The sequence below is a fragment of the Sander vitreus genome, chromosome 17, assembly GCF_031162955.1.
Source record: "Sander vitreus isolate 19-12246 chromosome 17, sanVit1, whole genome shotgun sequence".
In the NCBI taxonomy this organism is placed as follows: domain Eukaryota; kingdom Metazoa; phylum Chordata; class Actinopteri; order Perciformes; family Percidae; genus Sander; species Sander vitreus.
The window spans coordinates 25072338-25094646 of NC_135871.1; the positions used below are offsets into that span (position 1 = coordinate 25072338).

The window sequence follows — 22309 nt, forward strand, 5'->3', positions numbered from 1 at the left end:
CAGTAATTTTTCAAGCAATAATTTAAAATATTTTCTTGTCTTTGGGATTTGGACTGTTGATCGGACAAAAAGACATCAGCTTGGGCTCTGAAGAATCATTATTGGCATTTTAACACTTTTGTAGACTAAACAATCAAGAAAATCATTTGATTGTAAAATAATTTAAAAAAAAAATCTTAGCTGCAGCCTTACTGTGAACTACATTGGGTTTACATGTGTACTAAAGCAAATAAAATCCAGAACATGTCTTTTGATATCACTCTGGTTCCAGATTTTACACCATACATTCTTTTTCATTTAAAATCAGTAAACCTGCTTCTTGTATCAAAAAGAAGGACCTGCCACACAAACATCCTTATAAATCACTTTTCTTTATTTAAATCAGCGTTAGGCAGTTATGCTATGAACAACACAGGAAAATAAAAAACAAAAACAGTGACAAAAGAAAGACATTAACACATGAGATCCAGTTAACATTAACTGCACTTGGCACTGGATAGACGTTCATGGAAAGAGGAAGAAAAAAAACAAAACACATTTTAGGTACTCAAAGTAGAAGTGCCTCCAGTAATCATTAAGTCAACCGTTGGGAGCCAAAGACTGGAGAACTTAAATACGGTCTCGACAGTATTTCAATGTCGATAAAACACCGTTTTATTTTGTCCCACTTTTGCGGTGCTCTGCGCCCAGATTCAAACCGATCTCATCGCCAACCTGCAACTGCCTCCGTGCTGTCGTGGATCTGAAGGAATACGACGGGTAAGGTGCTATGGCGTCGTCACAGCTTGTAATTTTGCTTCAACTGCTTACACCCGTTCATTCAGCTTGAGATTTACACAGAGAGAGGAGGCAGAGGCGAGGCTGTCACCGCCCACAAACCCCAAAGTACCGTCACACACCCGATGTCAAGCTCAGCGGCTTTCCTTTGTGTATTTGTCCCTTTATAAATCAACCATCAATTCTTCAAAAAAAAAAAAAAAAAAACGTGGAGCAACTTCGGTTACCACAATACACTCCATTTACAATGGTAGTAGTGCACAGCAACAAAAGAAAATGTCAATGAAATTTTTTTTACATTTTTTTTTTAAAAAGAATAAATTGAACTCCAACAAAAAAAAGGAACAGCACAACGAAAAGAAATCCCTCTCCCAGAAAAGAAAAAGTCATGATATTATTTTATAAAAAACCGACATAAAAATGTGATCAGTTCTCGCTCACCTGGAACAGATGCTGAAAGCGGCCCGTGGCTGTTTGTGGTGGACCCTGATTGTGATATTACAGATTTACAGAAGCTTTGCATCAATTTATCCCCTTCCGGAGGTTTAATCAAGGGAGGAAACTCAACTTTCTAAAAACACTCACTGCAGTGGCTGGTGGGTTAACCTGCCAAGTTTAACTCACAACAAACCTATTTGGAGGCTAACAAGCAGAGTTATTAACATTTCCCACCCTGGTTTTAACCTTCAGTGAAAATCTGATTCAAAAATACACCAGAAGGGCAACATTAACCTTTCGATTCGTGGTTTAAGTCAAGGTGGGGTTTCAGTGTAAAATCTGCAAAGATGGAATTGGTTCTCGTGGGCTTGCGAGGAAAAGCGTGAGCCAATTCCAAACCAGGAGAGAAGAAAGGCAGAGGAGAGAGAGGAGGAGGAGGAGGAGGTGGTGGTAACGGCCTGACTCCCTCTGATGTTTGAGTAGTATCAAGAGCCGAAAGAGAGAAGAAGAGGGATAAATAGATATATACTCTGCGATGTGGGCGAGGGGGGGGGATGCGTGTATGTCATGTACGTGTGTGTTTGTATATGTGTGTGTGTGTGTGTGGTCTGTCCGTCCAGTGCTTTATCTGACGGTGACTCCAAGTTTTTCCAGCACGTGGACTCCTTTCTCCTGGTACTCCTCCCGGGTCAGCCAGAAGTTGTCCTTGTCCTTCATGATGTCGGCCAGCACGGCTCCGCCCAGGAACACCATGTGCTTTCGCCTGGGAGGATCCTCGATCCGGATCTTAAATTTCTACAGGACAAGGGGACACAGAGACATAAAAAGACGGCCCTATGTAACAAACAAGTGTCCTGCAGTCTAAGGCTGTGTTCACACTGCAGCTCCAACTGTCCCAATGTTTTCTGTCTCTCAACTCGGATGTGATCAACATCTTCATGTTTTTCTAAATCGGTGTGAACTTTATTTTGCACAGTTTTCAGGACAACGTGGAGATTTGCATAAAAATGTGAAAACCAATGAGGGTTTCTGCAGGGTTCAAGTTGAACACTTTTTAAAGATCTTTTTATTATCACATAAAACACAATTTAATACATCTTTCACAAGGCTATCGGCCCAAATATGCATGTCGGATAAAATGACCTAGAATTATTTATATTACTTTTTTCAGTCCTTTCCAGCAGTATTACAAAAATAATTCCTATTTATGTGACGCAAAGCCGGACAGATAATTCAAATAATGAAATAAAGTTTTATTTAGGTTTTTGCTAAAATTGCCCATAATGAGACAATGAGCTCATTATGGCTTCTGTAGCGTGTTTTAAGCCCCCAACGTCTACTTCCAGGCAGCGCTGCGACTGCTGACTTCAAGGCACCCAACCCTAACCATTGCCTAATCCTAGTACACTCCATGCAGCGCTGCATGGAAGGAGACGTTGGGGGCTTAAAACACAGATAAACTTCTGTAGCTAGCAATAGTGACAGTAGTTTGCCACAGGTCTGATGTTGATAATAATAATAAAATAATACATTTTATTTATGGGTGCCTTTCATAACACTCAAGGACATCTTACAGTTAAAACAAGCAAAAATACAGTTAAAAGGCAAATATAACTAGAACTGCAAGCCGTTATGACGGGGCCCAAGCCACCCACGCCAGTCGCCCACCGACAGCACGCGAAAGCGGAACCCCGATGCTGGGCGGCGGGGAGGCAAACGTCGGAAAATATTGAGAGGCGTGAGCCGTTGCAAATGTAGCGGTTAACAGTTCATCTCCACGCATATACAGACCACCTTTAACAATTCTCTACAATAAACAAACTTCTTAACCCCCCTGACCGCGGGGAACAGCAGAGAGAAATGAGAGAGTGACCAAGAGGGTGGGGGGGGGGGAGGCAGGTGTGGTGGTTGAAGGAGCAGGGGAGGTGGTCAAGTTGTTGCAAATGGCGTCATAGGCGCCGATTTATGTTTTCCTCGTGGGTGCTTCGTGGGAAATTAAGAATCAATGACACCAACATAACCAATCACACTATGACAGACGCTCCACTTAGCACCAACTGCAATGTTTTTGCACGGTATCGGCGCCTATGAATGGTGTTGATTTTGGATTGAAAAAGTGAGAGAAAAGAGTTGCATTTGTCCACTGTGTAGGTTGTAGAAACTGTGTCAGGTGGGTTAAGAAGTTTGTTTATTGTAGAAAACCAGGGAAGCACGCGAAAGCAAAAAACAAAATGTAACGGTAGGAGGGAAACATCAGTAAATATTGAGAAGTGTGAGCTGCAAGGTCTGTGGTACATTCCCATTGCAAATATGCCATTAACATTGATTGAGTAAAAGCGCCAAAACTCATCTAAGTTGATTATAGCGCCCCCTAATGGCCAATCTTCCCCAAATTTGGTACATAGCCTCAGAGCGGCATGCCGACAAGTTCCATGTTGATTGCATTTACTGTGGCAGAGATATTGCAATTTTCCCATTTAAATGCATTGAGTTATTGGCCATAACAAATAAACGTTGCTTACAGCGCCCCCTAAAGGCCGATATTCGCCAAATTTGGTACAGAGCATCATAGTGGGATGTTGAACAACGATCTCAAGTTCTTTGCTGATAACATTTAATTTGGCCGAGATATGATATGTATCATATCATATCTCGGTGTGTGGTAGCTAGCTATGAAAATTTGTTTGGTCGTCAAATGCGCATACTTTAACGTAGTAAAATTACTTGAGTAACTTTTAGTAACATCCATCTGGAGATGCTACGTACCAGGTTTCGTGCTGATCTGTCACACCGCCTAGGACGAGTTCGAAAAAGTTGGTTTTGCGCATTGCGCGATATTGTGAAAAAACTTTTGAGCGGAAATGGGCGTGGCCTATATCATGTGATTCAGCTTGATTCAAGGAAGACGTGGATGTAAGGATTTCTAATGTGCGATGTGTAATGTGGGACTTCAAGGCAAAAACAACATTATAGCGCCACCTAGTGGTTCACATATGTAATTCTTGGTAGGTGTGGTCCATGACTCATTGTCTATCTACCCTGTAAACTTTACGTTGTTCACGTTAGTGTAAGTAGTAAATTTGGACTTGGGTCCCATAGGCGACGCCCACTTTGACCCCTCAGTACCCCACTCTAGGGTTGGCCTCAGGAGTGGCCCTAAATGGTACCCAACAAATTGGCAAAAATCGGATGAGCAGTTCATGAGATATAAACTTTTTGTACTTGTAGCGCCCCCTAGTGACCAATTTTTGTAAAACGTGTGAGCGACCTCCAGAGGGTCACGACAAACAAGAATCTGAAGTTTAGCGTTGATAGCATTTATTTTGGCTGAGATATGGCAAAGTTGGTGTTTTCATAATTAGCTACACAAATTTGTTTGTGCGTAATATGCGCAATTTTTATCCTATCAAAATATTTTTTATTAACTTTTTGTCAGGCCCATCTGGAGATGCTACCTGCCAAATTTCGTGCCGATCAGTTGCACGGTCTAGGAGGAGTTCGAAAAAGTAGGTTTTTGATAAACACATTGAGATAGAAATTTAAGAGAAAGCAATCTATCCATGATTTTGATGGAGAGTGGAGTCATGTGGGTTTTGAGGGAGGTTTTAAAGGTGGGTAGAGACTCTATGGTACGGATGGATAGTGGGAGGCAGTTCCAAAGGCGAGGGGCAGAATGGCTGAAGGCTCTAAACCCCATTGTGGACAGGCGGGCAGGAGTGGAAAGCAGTGAGGAAGAGGAGGATCGGAGAGTACGGGATGGAGTGTAGGGCTGAAGGAGTTCAGAGAGGTATGGAGGAGCGAGATTATGGAGGGCTTTGAAGGTGATGTTGCCAAATGAAACTCCACAAAAGAAGGATTCAACAGCCTCCTGCATGAACGATCCACTTTCAAAACAATCCCAATTTTAAATTTATAGGTGGTGCCTAGCCCCAACAGCCTGCAGTCAATAAAAACATAATATAACTAACATGACCGCCAGCAAAAAACAAATATTTACCACCTCTGAAAATGAAACTGCAGATACCCTGCTAGTGTTTGTACATTCAAATCAAAATATGGAATTGGTGCCATAGCTAATATGAGAACAATTGTCATAATTATGGCTTGGCTCAACCTGAGTTAGCAACATACATAATATTAAATAAATCCCAAAATGGCTGGAGGGACAAATTTTTGGAGTAAAACTTAAAACTCCTGACTGAACTGGGTTTGAAACAGAAAAAAACAATTGAGGGAACAAAACTCGATGTGTATATTACTGTAACAGTGTCATATTGTTACTGTATATGGGATATTTTGTATGAGGATATTAATAGAATATGTAGCATTTTGACATTAAATATTAAGGACATACAGTCCTTCCACCTGCATTAATATATAGGCAGATTTCTTTGGCCACATGGGAAGCTGAAAACACAATACTGTATTGACGAAATTATCACCTTCTGAAGTTGAAATAGTTCAGATATTATCAAACAGTTGCTAATTCAACATCCAGTAGAAGTAGTCAGTTTTAGTCTCTTTTGGGAAGTCAGACATTCACTCTCCTTTAGCTCAGTTTTGGTCTCCACCAACAAGTTTCGGATCATAAAACCAAAACAAACTTTTTAAAGATTTTTTGGGGGCATTTTAGGCCTTTATTACAGAGGACAGCTAAAGATGTGAAAGGGGAGAGAGAGGGAATGACATGCAGCAAAGGTCCACAGGTTGGAATTAAACCTACGACCGCTGCGGCAAGGACTGAGCCTTTGTACATGGGGCGTACACTCAACCAGGTGAGCTATCCAGGCAAACAACAAACTTAAAGATGCTAAAAAAGGCTCTGGAAAGCTGAAGGAAACCGCAGCATCGGGTGATAATTTCTCTGTGGATTGTCACTATGAGCGACACATTACACATAATTCGATCTTTTGTTAATATCAAACTATTAGTGCAGCTTTAAAGTGATAATTCACTCAAAATCAGCATAAAAAGGTGGCTTCACTTTATGTCAGATATAACTTACTGACAAGTTTTTAGGATGGGAGAAGCATCAAGACATCAATACAAACTTCTCAAACCACTTCTCTGCGCTCTCTCTGTTCCAAACACTCATATTTTCACCAAATAGGGCAAAAGCTAGGCTTCTGTTTGGTGCTCACGCTAGCTGTCTAAACAGAGTTGTAAGCAACAAACAAACAGATAAAAAGGTGCACGTTACAAATGAAGGTAGTGTATTTAACCATATTGTGAGTGTTTGGAAGATCAGCAGGAGCTTATAGCTGAATAGCAGTGAACTGTAATATGCAGTTCACTGCTAATAACAACAGGGATGATTTAAAAAAGTTTTGAGTTAAACGTTTTTGACTTCAATTAAAACTAAACACTATGAAAGAGTGAACTACAAACTTCCTAACAGCCATTTTTCAAATATTTAGTATAAAAAGTATTTGGGGATTTTGCTAAAAATACGAAAGGTCCTCTGTCTTGTTACAAATTGCAAACATTTAAGTTACGTTTCATGAAAGATATATGTGAAAACACTATCACTACATATAAAGACATAATGACAAACGTATGAGTCATCTGTAGACGTTAAATCAAATCAGACTAAAATCATCAGGGTCTTTGGGATTCTGAAGTGAAAATGTAATGTATGGATATTTTTCCAAACCAAATATTTATCATTGGGAAGTGAACCCCACATATGTTGTTATGAAAGTGCTCGGTTTAAGTTAAATTAATGTCTGTTGACATATACCGCCCCCTGGTGGTGGTCTACGTACACTGCACCAGTCTGAGACCAAACGTGATGGTAAACTTTGCTCCTAAACCTCGCGGACGTGTACAGAGACAGACACGGTTGAAGTAGTAACTAGACATAACTCAAGGTGTCTAATGTATTCTGCTGTGAACTCTCAGTGTGTGGGATTTAACCTCATCAGGACAAAGGGAATACTGTCAGGTGTCGGTCACCGTTTGCACACTAAACTGGCCCAAATATGTTCCCTGCGGTTAGTTGCAGCTCTCTGGCACTTTACTGCTCTCTCACATGTGGCAAACTCCGCCCAGGCCAACTTAAACAAACCCAGAGCATCAGCTGGAAATACTAATTCACACCAACTGAGGGGCCAGGTGCAGTAAAAAAAAAAACAACAGACGTTTGGCTCATCTGAACGTTCAACGACACACTTCTTTTAGATGACACTGGTCGCAGTGCAAGTGACACTAATCAAATTCTAATTTGAGCTCAAATTAATTTTTCAAAGTCAAACTGTAAACCACATCTGAGCCGTTTTAGCTCAGAGCCCTTCCGTGATGCTCTTCACACAGTCAACAGCTAGAACTATAAATGAGGCATTGTAAAAGGGTCGATATCTCACCGAAAGCTTGTCCACGTCTCCCTTGAGCACACGTTCCAGGTACAGCTGCTTGAGTTCCCTCTCCAGCCGAGACGGCAGGCCCGGGTACATAGTGGATCCTCCTGATAACACGATGTGTTTGTAGAACTCAGACCTGATGACAGGGAGACGGAAAGAGGGTGAGAGCAGGAAGAGACCCAACAACACGCAGATAAGAAGAGAAGAAGTAGCGTTGCTAGTTTCCTTCCCCAATGCGAAGTTTTTCCCATTTTAAGTCGACAAATGTTGAAAATGAACTTTAAAGGCAGATTTGAGTCCCTCAGAGACTTAAGGCAGTGGTTCTCAAATGGGGGTACATGTACCCCTAGGGGTACTTTGGAGGACTGCAGGGGGTACGTGAGATATTTAACACATTGTTTAATAGTTACAAGGCTGTTATCCAGAATATTGTTCCTCTTTATGTAGACTTTTTTTTCCCTACCAAAAATGTGACATCTGTGTCGCCTTCTTTGGACCTATTCCTGCCTTCCTTCTACTTTTTACAAGTTTCTCACTTTTTTCAAAGTTATGTCACTGTTTTTGAAGTTTCTGATACTATTTTCGACCTATTCGTGCCTTACTTCCTTCCGCCATCTTTTTTCCAAGGTTTTGTCTCCTTTTCTCATTAGCATTTAAATGTTTTCCAGGTACAAGGCTGTTGTTTAGTAAATCTATCGCTGACAGCGCTGTATTGTTGCTCTTTATATAGACTTTCTTTTCTACCAAAAATGATTGACACTGGTCAGGGGGTACTTGGCTTAAAGAAACAATTCAAAAGGGGTACATTATTGAAAAAAGTTTGAGAACCACTGACTTAAGGTATATTCTACAAAATACAGCATTCAACTCCAACAGCAAGGAATGCATAATGACGTATTGGGTTTCCAAGTGTACATTTTCTTGAACATTTCCACTCATTAAGATACCCAAATATCAATTTTCATCCATTCAATACAGAACTCTTTGATATCTAAAACCCTCTATTGCTTCAGTGGGAGCTCTGCTGGGCGACACCGCCATCTTGCATGTCTCCGGCTGTGTGCTGGGGCTTGTCAATGTTGTGTAGTAATGTGTGCTGGAGCGGAAACACTCGGTCACTCTTCAGTACAGTATATACTGATGCGTCTTTATCGGCATTGGAGTGCACCCGTACACTTTCGGTGGCCTCACCTGGTGTCTATATCGGCTGCCTGGATGGTGTTGAAGAGGAGCTCCGCCACTCCGACACCCTCCACGTTGATGAGGTGGGGCTGGAACAGAGCCTCGGGGGCCTCAAACCGCTCTCCTCCCACCTTGATCACACGGCCATCTGGCAGCTGGAGATGCGTGGGAGGGAGGAGATGAAAAGAGACAGAAAAAATAAAATATGACACCACTAAAGAGGTAGGACTTAATGTATGACTCAATAGAGTCATAAATCCTGAATGTAAGAACTGAAAATGATACTATTCAATGGTTGTTTGCAAGGTATGAAAGGATGTCATAACATCTCAATAAACTCTTTTAAAAGAAAAATGTATGCATGTCTTGTGGTTAAAAATCCTCCAAGACTCTGATAATATTGTACAGCAAGTTGAAGCACCGAGAGTGTAGGCTCCAAACTGAGTAGAGTGAATGTGTGTGTGACTATAAAAAGGCTTCATTCAGCAGAGGGCAGTGGGAGGAAGCAGAGCCCAACCACCGCCGCAAAGTGGCTGCACAGGAAATGATGTAACGCACAGTTCAGGGCCCTTCGGCCACAGTTACATTGCCCTCCTTGTTTTCGGCACACAAAACGATACTTACACATCCATGTTCACACACCTACACACACACGGTCGCCTACACTAATCCAAACACACACGGTCGGTGAGCTCTGAGACACAACATGTGCTCGGTAAGGCGTGCAGTAACACAGACCTCAGGACCTGCGTTTAGATTCTGTGGTTCCCTCTGCAGGGAAAAGGGCCTTGGAAAGAAAAGCAAGCCTGGAGGAGGAGCTCTGCACCCCCATATGTTTGAGTCCCAGAGAAAACAGTTAGTCAGCAGCACTGCCCTGTCCTAAAGCAGCCAACAGAACCAACAATGGGCATGTGGTAGGCTACTTAGCTCAGTGCAGAAACAGATTTAGTTACCCCATTAGTTTTCATTACTTCAAAATACTGCCACTTTTGAGTAACAAATCCTTCGGGAGGGATTCTTTCTACAATGCTATTTTGAGCAGAAATGTAAAACTTGTGTGCATAAAAACAACTAATTTTACAAAAAAAAAAAAGTAGGGCTGGAAATATGTTGCCATTTAATGGTGAAATGGCCAACGTATTAAAAAAACAGCTGCTTAATGTGTCTAACAAACACGGATTTTCCCATTTTTGGAGTAAACTCTGTTTTTAGCCGTCATTGCACATCTGTATCCGAAAGACGTTATTTGTCCTCTTTATCCTTATATTCAGTCTCAGTCTCTGATTTAGTTCATTCCTCTATTTCTTCAATTAGAGGTGTTCTTTTTTATTATTGTTTTATGGCATATTTATTAGATAGGTGACAGCAGGAAACAGTGAGCGAGATGACATGGCACGCTGCCACGATCGTCCAAGGGGAGACACGTTGGAGTTTAATAAAACTGCAGAAATTATTTATCATGTCTTTATTTAAATGTTTGGGCTTACTACCTATTGCTATGTTTCTCATTTTTGTCCAGTTCCTCCCCCCCCCCATTTGATGCCAACTGAGTGAATAATGCACAGAATGTCCATGCGAGGGCAGCAACTCGCTTTTAAGTCTGGCTTCACACTGGCTGCTGTGTCTGCACACTTGATGAAATGACAACCACAAACACCAGGTTACAATTTTAGCTCAGCAGCAGTTTAACAGGTCTGTGAAATGACCCTTACAAACAAAAAGCCACATTTTTAAAGTATTAATAGAGTGACTGTACAAACAATGTACAGCACTGATGCTGTACATGTAGCTCACTTCTGGTAGCTTTTATTAAAATAATGTTCTATTAAATATGAATCTAAGCAGATTTCAGTCAGTGTTTCATTATGTTGAAAATGAAAAACGTGAATATATACCGTGTACGATTCCACCAGCACGGTGGTCTCCAGGGCCAGCTTCTGCTCCTGCTCGATGTTGTAGCCCACGTAGCACAGCTTCTCCTTCATCATACGCACGGTCTCAAAGTCTGCAGAGTGGTTGAAGGCATAACCCCTCAACAACAACAACTGGAGGAAGAGGATGGTAGAGAAATAGCGGAGAGGAAGGTCAGAAGCCTAATTCTTTTGAGTTACTACTGATGTATATATTCAAATAATAATTAAACAAGAACTAGTTACTGTCAAATCTCCTCAAAGTTAAGACCCTGTTACTTCCTTTTAGAAAGAAGATGATGCTAGTTTCCCCTTCCTAAAACAGCAACAAGACTAACAAAACATTCTGGATTTTTTTTTTTTTTTATTCTAGCCCATGTAAAGAGACTGGACTCTGTAAGAGACGTATTTGTTTTACTACAAATGCAATAAATTATGAATTAAGTAGAACGATGGCTCTCATGTGCATTATGATAGTGCAGCACCACTACATTTTATTATCTAGAATCTACCATCTGAAAATCAATCCACATCATTTTTTAAAACAATCAAAATGACATACAGTATATACTCTACTGACTAACTACCTTGTTTGCACTGCTAGTTTTTGTTGAGTTCTTTGCTACTCTGTCTCGCCCTGTCATGACTGACTGGATACCTTGATGAGGTAGCGGGTGATGTCCCTGCCTGCGATGTCCAGGCGTCTTGTCAGATGAGGCAGGCTGAAGCCCTCATACACTGGACAGATGTGTGTCACACCATCACCCGAGTCCACCACCACACCGGTCAGAAGGCCTAAAACCCAGAAAAAACACACACACACACACACACACACACACATAGTGACATCATGACTTCGCAGAAACATACACGCCACTTTCTAAAGCCAAGTGGCATGTTATCTGTACGCATTTTGAGCTATCCGCATTATGTCTACCTGTATACAGCGGACAGGTTGGGTTTAGTAAAAGAAGAACGTGACGAATGGGTTTAGTAAAAGAAGAACGTGACGGTTGGGTTTAGGAAAAGAAAGCGTCAGTTGGGTTTAGGAAACGTGACACGCGGGACACGATCCCCGGTCTCCTGGGTGAAAGTCCTGTGTTGTTTGACCCATCCACCACCCCAACCAACCTCCCCATGCGGATTTTCATACCGTAGTCGCTCTTAACGCTACGTCATCTTCTCAGGAGACCTTGGCGTAAATTGACACGCAATCGCAAGGTAATGTAAGTCAACGGAGGCCAAACGGCGTTGATAAACACGCTAAAAAGCCATTATGCGCCTTGATAACGCGCCAAAATGGCATACGAATAGGTGTGTCATGCATCCGCCACTTATTGAGATCAGTCTGTTAATAATCTACAATTCTACCAAGCTAGGTGCGTTTGTGTCCGAGTTTTGTCCAGTGTGTGCTTTGGGCTACTTATTGTTAGCTTTCCGTTGGCTGGGTAAACACACAAATCCTGGAAAGATAACACATCTAATGTAACGATTAACTGCTAATAACATCTCAGTCTGTAATAGACTCCGATACAAAATGATAGAGCAGTGCACAGACCTCATGCAGGGTTCTGTGTTCAAAACTGAGTTGGAGTCTCAGTGTAGGGGCAAATAGTTTCAGAGTTCATCTAATCCTGCTTGAAGCACCACACAGGTGGGGTTTAACTAATCCCAACACTTTAGATAATGTTAGGATATCGTGTCAGTGGAACAGTGTAAAGTGATGTTCACGGGACTGTCTAGACTTTCTGGCGTGAAGAATAACATGTCTGGTACCTAAGTAGTGTCATAAAACAAATCTTTGCACAAACTATTTGACAAAGGTGTGGTAGTTAAACACTGCCACACCAGAATATTTCCGCAATTAAAATGAGAAGTCTTCTGTCACTGAGCTGCTGAACTACTAATAATTTACCCGTTATAACATACAAGATACACTTCTGGTGTCAGAGGAAATCTAATTTGTGGGTGAGAGGTTTGTTGAAAATAGGACACCTGGAAATCTCTGTGATATTCAAACTTAAGACTTGCAGCCCAAGCATGCATGTTGGACTTCCTACCTTGGGCATACAGCGTCAGCACAGCTTGTATAGCAATGTAGACTCCTGAAAACTGGTAAGTCTCAAACATCACCTGTAGGAGAAGACAGAAAATGTCAGACAGCAGGTACAATTACTTGCTGATGAAAACAGTACAGCTGGCAACACATGCAAAAAAAAAAAAACATTATCCGTAATGTATAAAGTCTATACTTTGATTAACTGGATATAGAGTGAATGAGTATAGCCTAACATTCATCGGTGACACAGAGTCAAAAAGATCTTCAAACCCACAGTAAGAAATGCATAAACTTGTAAATTTCCCCTTTTTGTTGTTCCCTTCACACAACTACAAAAATACTTCCAAGCTGTACACACACAAAAATAAATGTCAACATACTTCAATGATTTTTTCGCGGTTCTTGGTGGGGTTCATGGGTGGTTCGGTCAGCAGGATCTTGCAGTTGCGGGAGTCGATGTTGAGCTTCTCTGGGCCGAAGGTGTAGTCCCACAGGTGCTTCATGTCATCCCAGTTCCTGACGATGCCGTTCTCCATGGGGTAGTTGACCTCCAGCATGGAGCGTAGCTCGCTGGCCTCGTCCCCCACCATCAAGTCCTGGAGGGAGAGGTCAAAGGTCAACAGGGATAACTAGTCAGAAGTTTTGCAGTGTAGCCCTCCACTTCTGAAAGCCAGTTGGGATCATTCAGGATCACTGAGAGTGGGGATGAGCACTGAGTATTGGATGAGGGCAATAAAATCTGTCATTTTAACTTGTCCCCTTGGCCTGCTAGTCTCATGAAATCAAAGAAACTGGGTCATCAAGCCGAGTCATCTGTCAGATGGCAACAGCTGCATTAATGTCCTCGCCCAAAGTAGTTTTTTTAAAACTCAGTTACCCAGCATGCAAAACAAGCCATTATTTACCATGCATCTACACACCTGGAAACACTTGTGTTTCCCTCTAGCTACAGTAAACCACTCGTTTTAGCACCATTCAACTAGCTGCATGCAAGGCAGCCTGGCAATGTAAACAACCGCTGGGTTAGAGCTCAGTGTTAGCCACACAGTCAAGCATCTCACGTTCCACTTGGAGACATCAAAGGCCTAGTGAAGGCAGCCATTTTATGGGTTCATCCTGTGTGCTTTGGCATTAACAAAATACCAGTCATAGGCATTGCCTCCATGTGGTCTCAATTTAAAAGAAAATAAAGGAAAAAGGAAAAACAGATGTGTTTCCGTCTCCCACTTTCAGCTGTCTGCCATGCACCATCAAGTGTGGACACTTCCTCTGCATTTGTAAAGGTGAAACACCCAGAGATACTGAAGCAAATGCTCTAAATTGGACATTCCTTAAATAAGATAGGTTTGTGGCGTCATCACAGTGAGGTAAACAGATCTGTGATGCATAGGTACACAGCATTGATCATTTAGCACCAAGCGTTCCAGCTGCAGCTGACATTTTGGGGGTTTTTTTTTAACAGAAAACTGTTGTGATTATCTTAGTCCTTAAATAGCAGCAGGATTGAGCGGTGGGGGTGGGGGGTGTATCTGTCGGGATGCGTCAGCAGATCGGCCTCTGAAAATGGAATCGGTCCAAAATCTCTTTTAGCACTCCATCGATAACAGCTGGCCTTTGATTCATCACAGCCATTTCTGCAACACTTTCAGCCTGGAGAGAGGAGTGCATTAACGTAGGGGCTGTATATCTATCTGACTTTCTGCCACTCATTTGGCAAACACTCAAACTCAATGGCAACTAGTTGGGATGTAGAAGAATGGTATCATTGTGTGAGTAAGAAAACACGATAGAAAACAAATGAAGAAAAGACACTGGACACAAAAACAAACCCATCTAAAACAAAGAAAGAGTTTAATTCGGTTGAGATCAAAACATTACACAACTCTCTGGAGCAGGCAAGAACAGGAGGCACACACCAACCTGAACTTACCATCTTCTGGGCATTCTACTTCATCGGGAGGGAACAAAACATGGAGGAAGAGGAAGGTAGATATAAAAAATAAAATAATAAAATGAATAAACAAAAGAATTGGAAAGAACAGGAGAAATATATGGGAAACTGTCATAAATTTAGACTGCAGCTGCGTAATCAACAGATCTTTATCCAGATTCCACGATCTCTTCAAATATTTCACATTTGCAGGAATGCACTGGAGGTACTGTAGTTGGTACTGGGAGGATGTCAACAACAAGCTGGTGTAGCTCGTGGTTAGAGGATTGATTTGGTTATCTAACAGATTTCAGAACTGAATGGGACTCTTACTGGAGCTCCCTACACAATGATAACAGATCTTTTAGAGGGGAATTAGACAATCTGTGGCTTTGACATTGTGCTTACATTAGAAACTGACTCTGCTCTGTTGTGTGTGATTACATATATCTTGCTTTTTCACTCATTTGCAGATTATATTTTTGTCTTATCAGTGGTTTCCTGACCAGGTTCAAACTTGAAACCAAGACTTTCTGGTCAAATTAAACTTTCATTCCAGCAACATCAGGTGGAGGACCAGCTCGTACCTTGATCTCAATGTTTCCGACTTTGGCTGTCGAGCGAATAATGGGCCTCCCAACCAGCGCAGGGAAGATGTGCTCTGGGAAGTTGGAGCCTGCATAGCCGCACTTGACAAACTAAAAGAGAGAGACAAGAACCAGAGTGCAGAGGAAGTGATGTGAGGAAATACATTCAAGTACTGATGAGATAAACTGTGCAATACAGCCAGACATCACGGTCATCCTGCTGATAACAGTGGGCTTAATTAGCATTCAGAGAGAGATAAAAATGTAATCACCGATGCTACAGTGTCGGAATCTCCATGCGTGTGTCTGAGAATCATCATCTACGGCCAGCGCCTTCTTTACATGTAGTCTCCAGCACAAAGGTAGTAAACATAAAATGTATTGTTTTTTTTTAAGGCTGATCCTTAGCCTTTATCAAGAAAATTTGGTTAATTTCATCTAAAAATCCATTATTATTTTATTTTTCATTAATTGTATTAATATCTCAAATCTGTATTAAAAGAAATCCCTAATAGGATGTTAGTATGATGGTTCTGGATCCTCAATGTTTCTTAAGTTATAAAGTCCTATCAGAAATCTATATTAATAGTGTGACAGTATTTTTAGAAAACATATAGCCACAGAGACAATCGTTAGTACTGTGTGGACATGAAAAACAAGCAGGTCACTCAGCTACAAAAGTTACATGAGCTCAAAGAATCGTTTCATTGAACTGTAAGACTAGGAACTTATGTGTATTGTCACATTGTCAGTTTGAACGCTGTTGTGTTCATATTTCCCCCTAGCTCTAACACCTTTTCCCGTGCATGCAAGTTGCACACATTCATGCACAGTCCTTCCTCTGCAATCCTTTCATTTAATTAATGTATGCCTGTTATCGCAACATTGCATGTTGGATTCTTCTGCCTTTGTACTTTTTGTGTGACCTCAAACAGAGAGCGAGAGAATGTGAATAGAGACTCCTCCTCCCCAAACTGATAATGTGAATGAGTACATTCAAAGATGAGCCACAAAGCTAACAAACTAGAGTAGACTTTTAGAATCCGTACACAGTTCATTACCCCTCTGCCCTGACCTAAAGTCTATAGCCTAACAAAGGAATTTGGTTAAAGAAGATTGTAAGAGTAACAGGCGAAGTGACTTGATTCTGTCTCTAGTGCAATTTTTGGATTCTTTGATTAATTATCTTACGGAACCAGTTCAACTTCCGTGGCGTTTTTATAGTGGAAAATTGTGAAATTTACAAGTAAACCAAACAACTCAGTTGTTGTGGTTTTGCAGCTGTATGTGCTTGGTAGGATAGCTGTTACAAAGCAAGGTTCAACAGTTAGATTTTATAATTGACTATGATGTGAAACAACATGTATCAGTGCTCTGAAAATGTGCTGGTGATGTATGTGGCTGTGGTTTAGACTCGTCTCACTTCCTCTTGACTTCTCAGTTCAACCCTGACACAGGGGAGGTTTTTTCTAGCTTTGCATAAGGCTCTGTAAAAAGTTAAATCTAAAAAAGCCTTATTAGTCAGTAACATGCTGAGCCAACATCCTCTTTGACTGCTGGCAAGTTTTAGAAAGGAAGTCCTTGCAATCCAAAAGAGGCAGTATTACCTGTGTGCAATGAGTAACTCCTTGACGTAAACACAGATCAGCCAAGTGCATGTTATTTCTTTATTTCAGATCCCCATTAGCTGCTAACAATGTAGTAGCTACTTAAAGCTACTTTTACAAGCTGGATGGGAGTAGAAACAGTTTTGTAATGTTTCTTATTGCATAGCTATACTTTCATAAAGTATATGGCAATCCTCATCTGTCCAGTGAAGTAATGTTCAAACAAAGCAGATTAAGAACGAATCTGCATATGAAAAAAAGGAATGGGGTGTGGTCTTTCCAAGGCCCAGAGTCCTTGCTAACTGCAAGTTAGGTGAAATTTCAGATGTCGCTGTAGGAGGAGGGCGACTTTCCGGGAGACCCCGTTCTAGTGTAAAGGTTTATTAGTTTCGTTTTAGATTCTTCTAAATTAGATTATTCATGGGGGTTGACTATAGGCAGTAGTGACCTAGATTTGTTATTTACTTATTTTATCATATTTTAATATGCCCCCTACATTTTCTACTTACTTTTAAGTTGTTTTCTTTTAAAGGAGCCTTCCAGTATTAGATTCTCACGTTTGTACCATACTCTATAAAGAGGTTTTTAGGTATGCACAATGAGGAAAATACAAGATTTGCGATAAAATTATTGCTTAGGATAAATAAACAGATATTAAAATGTACTCAGTTCGCCTTTCTGCTGCTTTTAGTATACTGCACTAAAATTAAAATGTTTGCTTGTTGAATTAAAAAAAACGTAAAGAAAATTATTTTCAACATTATTTTATTGAACAAATTGAACATGAACAGATCACATAAGGCACCAAAGAAATATATTTTAAAGTGCAGTTTTCTAATAATACTCTTAACTAACTAAAACTAACTTTAACTAACTGTCTTTGGCGATGTGTTTTTTCGCAAGTTGATATCGCGATGACGATAAAAAAAGGATTTATAGTACAGCCCTAGTTAGTACTTGTATAACCGGTGTGACAAACATTTTGAAATGTAACGTTATATCCGTGAAATTGGTGCTAGCTGCTGAACAGGGAAACAAAGGTGATTCATCATTAACCTGACACTGCCCACCTGAAGTTGAGTATCAGGACAAAATCTAGCTACAGTGCTTAATAAATAAACCAAATGTGCAACAGAAATACAAAATCTGAAAATCCTGCATCGTTTGCTAAACAAATCCCTGATATGACCGACGCAGCTGCCAGACAGTGAACCAAACGCGAGATTTTTTCTCTAGGATGGCGAAAGCTTTGGGAAGGCATGACCCGCCCTACTCACCCTCTGATTGGCAAGCACTCGTTACCTGCTCTAATTGGGTTGGTTAGGTTAAGGCAAGAGGAGTGGGATTGCTCAGGGTTAGGGTAAGAATGTCAGAGTAAGCCAATCAGAGGTAGAGCAAGGCAGAGTAGGGCGGGACATGCCTTCACGATCCTGGGAAAAGAATACTTGCAAACCAGACAGCCAGCTGTTAAATGCTAGCAGTAAATTAGCAGGCTAGCTAGCTGCCTTAGCTTCGTAACCGTCGGTAGCAAATGAACAGTTACTCGTCAGCCTTAATTGTGGAGTTTACGCCGCTGTGAGAGATATAGCCAGAGCTGTGTATTCAGCTTTTATACTGACATGTAAACCCACTCTACGTGCTGTTTTCGTGTCGGGTCTGGATGAATGAAAATTAGCTGGCTAACAGGCTAGCTAACTACCCATCCACCCAGTTAACGCTAGCTAGCTTGGCCGCTGACAACCCCACTTCCTGTTTCAGCAAATCGTTCGACACAACGGCACCGTTTACAGAGAGCCACGGATGGAGAGCGTGTTAAACCAAAGCAGCAAACTTACCCCGGTCCCATTATCACAGACTACCACTTTCCTTCCCTGGCTGTCCATTATGTTAAAGCCCAGTTGCCGCTGAACCTCCCTCAACTTTCTTCGGCAAGCCGGAAGGAAGACACACACCAACCCGGCGAGAGGAGGAAGGGTAGGGTGCTCATCCGGTGTGTGACAGAGCCGTTCAAATGTCAGTCACTCCCTCCAATAATGTTCAGCTTCAAACTCCTTGTTTTTACAATCGCATTGCTAACACAAAGGTCCTGGATTTGTGTATGCAGTGTAGGGCTGGGCGATATGGAGAAAATCAAATATCACAATATTTTTGACCAAATACCTCAATATCGATACCGCAACGATATTGTAGTGTTGACTATTGGTGCTTTCACAAAATATTTACATGAGATTTTTGATAAATAATCATCAGTAATGTGGATATAATGACTAAGCGAGTAAAGGCAAATAATAGAACAGTTACAACAGTCTGGTAAGTTCAGAAAATCACTTTACTGTAATGCCGCCTTTAAAACCAGGAAAAGACAACACTTATGCCATATTACGTTATCCAAAATCTAAGACGATATCTAGTCTCATATCACGATATCAATATAATATCGATATATTGCCCAGCTCTAATGCAGTGTAGCCTAATTCAGATTCCACATGCAACATGTAAAAAGAAGTGTAATGTCTTGGAGACAAGTAGCCTCTCATCTGCCTAAAAATATAAATTTTTACTCCCTAGAACAGTCTGGACCTTTAGAGCATGTATCATGGACAAATTATTAAGCAGATAATGGATAATCTTGCAATTTTTGCAGTACTTACTTTTTATTTCAGTTTTCTCTTACTGTGTTTATTGTTATGCAACAAAACACCCAGGCAAATGCATTGTATGTGAAGAGCTACTTATAACAATTTACCTACTGATTCTGACAAATAACTTGATAAATCCTAATATAACAGTTGATAGGAAACTGAAAAAGCCCTAATTATCTAAAGCATTTTTAGGAGAATGTTGCATTTATCATCATGCAAATCATTTCTGTCTATTTGAATGAAGAGATTGGTCAGTATATGCATTAACGATTTGTAATATTAGGCCATAAGGGAACATTATTAGCAGATGCAACATGCAAACTAAAACTAATTAGTTTTTCAAACTCAGATTTTATACAGGACAAGTTTGATTTTTGCAGGATGATGAACATGCTACACCCTTAGGATTAGCTACAGTAATTGATCAGTTAATGAATAGATGTACAGTATGAAGGTGTGTAAACTGTAGACAGATGTGTGTTGTTGCTGGAATAATTGAGTTGTAGGGATGAAATATCATGACTGACATGATAAATAACAGTAAATGTAAGAGGCATCCTGAAGCAGTTTAGTTGTTTTATTTTGTATTTTTTGCTCACACAGGTTGTGGAACACTATTGGTTGATTGTGGGGGAGAAAGCGGGCTAAAATGTGAATCAAAAGCCAAATAACCAGCTTTACTAGCAAACAGGCGCACATGTACTTAGAGGTTTATGCCGCAGAGGTCCAGGGTTCGAGTCCAACCTGTGACGATTTCCTGCAAGTCTTCCCCCTCTCTCTCTCCCCTTTCTCACCTAGCTGTCCTATCAATTAAAGGCGGAAAAGCGCAAAAAATAATCTTAATAAATAAATAAGATGACATTTTTTATGAGTTTATAATTAATCAAAATAAACCACAACACACAGCTTTAAGAAGAGTAATACTTGGTGTAAAACAAACAGGATTAATACTACAGACCTGCTTTTTTTTCCACATTGCAGATTATTGTACATTGAAATGACATCATGACTTTGTATAAAAACATACACACCACTTTCCTAAAGCCAAGTGGCATGTTATCTGTATGCATTTTTAGCTATCCGCGTGTATGTTTACGCTGTATACAGCGGACGGCAGTCTGCAACGTCACAGAGTAAACATACACGGCACTTTCTAAAGCCACGTGGTGTGTTATCGCGAGGCTACGGTTGGGTTTAGGAAACGTCACACGTGGGTTGGGTTTAGGAAAAGAAAAAACGTGGAAAGAAAACGTCACACGCCAGAACTGGTTGGGTTTAGGAAAAGAAAAACAGGGTTGGGTTTAGGAAAACGACAAACGTGGAACGGAAACGTCACACTCGGGACACGATCCCCACTCTCCTGGGTGAAAGTCCTGTGTTTTACCCATCACTCGCTACGGCGTCAATTCACACGCAATTGCAAGGTAATGTAAGTCAATGGAAGCCAAACAGCGTTGATAAACACGCTAAAAAGCGAGTGTGCGTCTTGATAACACGCCAATAATGGCATACGAATTGGCGTGTCATAGATACGCCACTTCATGAGATCGGTCTGGAAATGAATGCATGAGCTGATACATGTGGGGGGATTCTGCCTCTCGACTGACGGAGCTGAATTTTTAGGCTAAAGACTGAAGATAGCCAAGCAAGCACAACGATGAACTCACTGTTAGTCCACAATGCCTCTTGTTTCTTTATAAGCCCTTCACAATCAACTTAAAACATCACATAGCCAACAAGATAGTACAGTGACACACCAAAAACACAGTAATAAATTACATGCAACAAAAGATATGCATTGAGTCAAAATAAAATAGTGTGTTAACGCTTAAATACTGTTCATATTGTATACCTGCACGGTAGGCCCAAGAACACTCATAAGTGTCTATACCAAATTTTGAACCACAGGTGCTTAATCCTTCATTAATGTTTCAGAGAGCTGGGAGTGTGTATCTTTTAGGTTTAACACCACTCGTTTATGGAGAAAAAACATCTACAATCACACAATATCATGTCATATTTTACCTTAGACATGAAAACATAAGAGCCTTAATGATTTAGATAATATTTTATTGAAAGTGAAAATGGCAAGAGCATTCTGGGGATTGTTCTATCATTATTTATAACCATAACAAGCATCAAACGCTGTCCTCCTCACTGGGTTAGGGTTAACCCAAATCACTGTCTGCTTGCTCATCTCGGAAGACCAGATCAATGACCTTTTGGGACAGTCTCGCTGCCATAACCAGTGGTGTAATGTAACTGAGTACATTTACTCAAGTATTGTATTTAAGTACAAATTTGAGGTACTTGTACTTTACTTATTGGCTTATCTTTTCATGCTACTTTCTACTTCTACTCCACTACATTTCAGAGGGAAATATTGTACACTTTACTCCATTACATTAATCTGACAGCTTTAGTTACTTTAGAAATTAAAACACATGTAGTTTATAAAATACGATGCTTTATTATAAATTAAACTACCCAACAATATATAGGCCTACAAGTCCAGCTGAAATGATTAGACCAATAAACACTTAGGCTACGTTCAGACTACAGGCATTAATGCTCAATTCCGATTTATTGCCAGATCAGATTTTTTTTGACTGAAAAAATGTGACCTGTAACGGATTTGGACCACATATGAAAGCGGCCCAAATCAGAACTGGAAAAGATTGGATGCCATGTGACTTGGGCTGTTTACACCGTCGTGAAAAAAATCAGATATGAGCAACAAAATTGGATTTGGGTCACTTTGGCCTGCAGTCTGAACGTAGCCTTAGTTGATTGACACTGCTATGATCGTATACAGTTT

General features: G+C 40.7%; 1 protein-coding gene across 1 annotated transcript; it reads right to left on the bottom strand.

The window, feature by feature from the left end:
* Positions 1–352: 352 nt before the first annotated feature.
* LOC144532893 (actin-related protein 2-A) lies at positions 353–18819 on the bottom strand. The gene is made up of 9 exons (XM_078273847.1): positions 18685–18819; positions 15243–15353; positions 13106–13321; positions 12727–12799; positions 11325–11461; positions 10652–10801; positions 8766–8911; positions 7578–7710; positions 353–2010 (listed from the first exon to the last, which is right to left on the bottom strand). Exons 1-9 carry the CDS (start codon positions 18730–18732, stop codon positions 1840–1842), a joined length of 1185 nt encoding a protein of 394 aa, XP_078129973.1. The 5' UTR covers positions 18733–18819; the 3' UTR covers positions 353–1839.
* Between the last annotated feature and the right edge of the window lie 3490 nt (positions 18820–22309).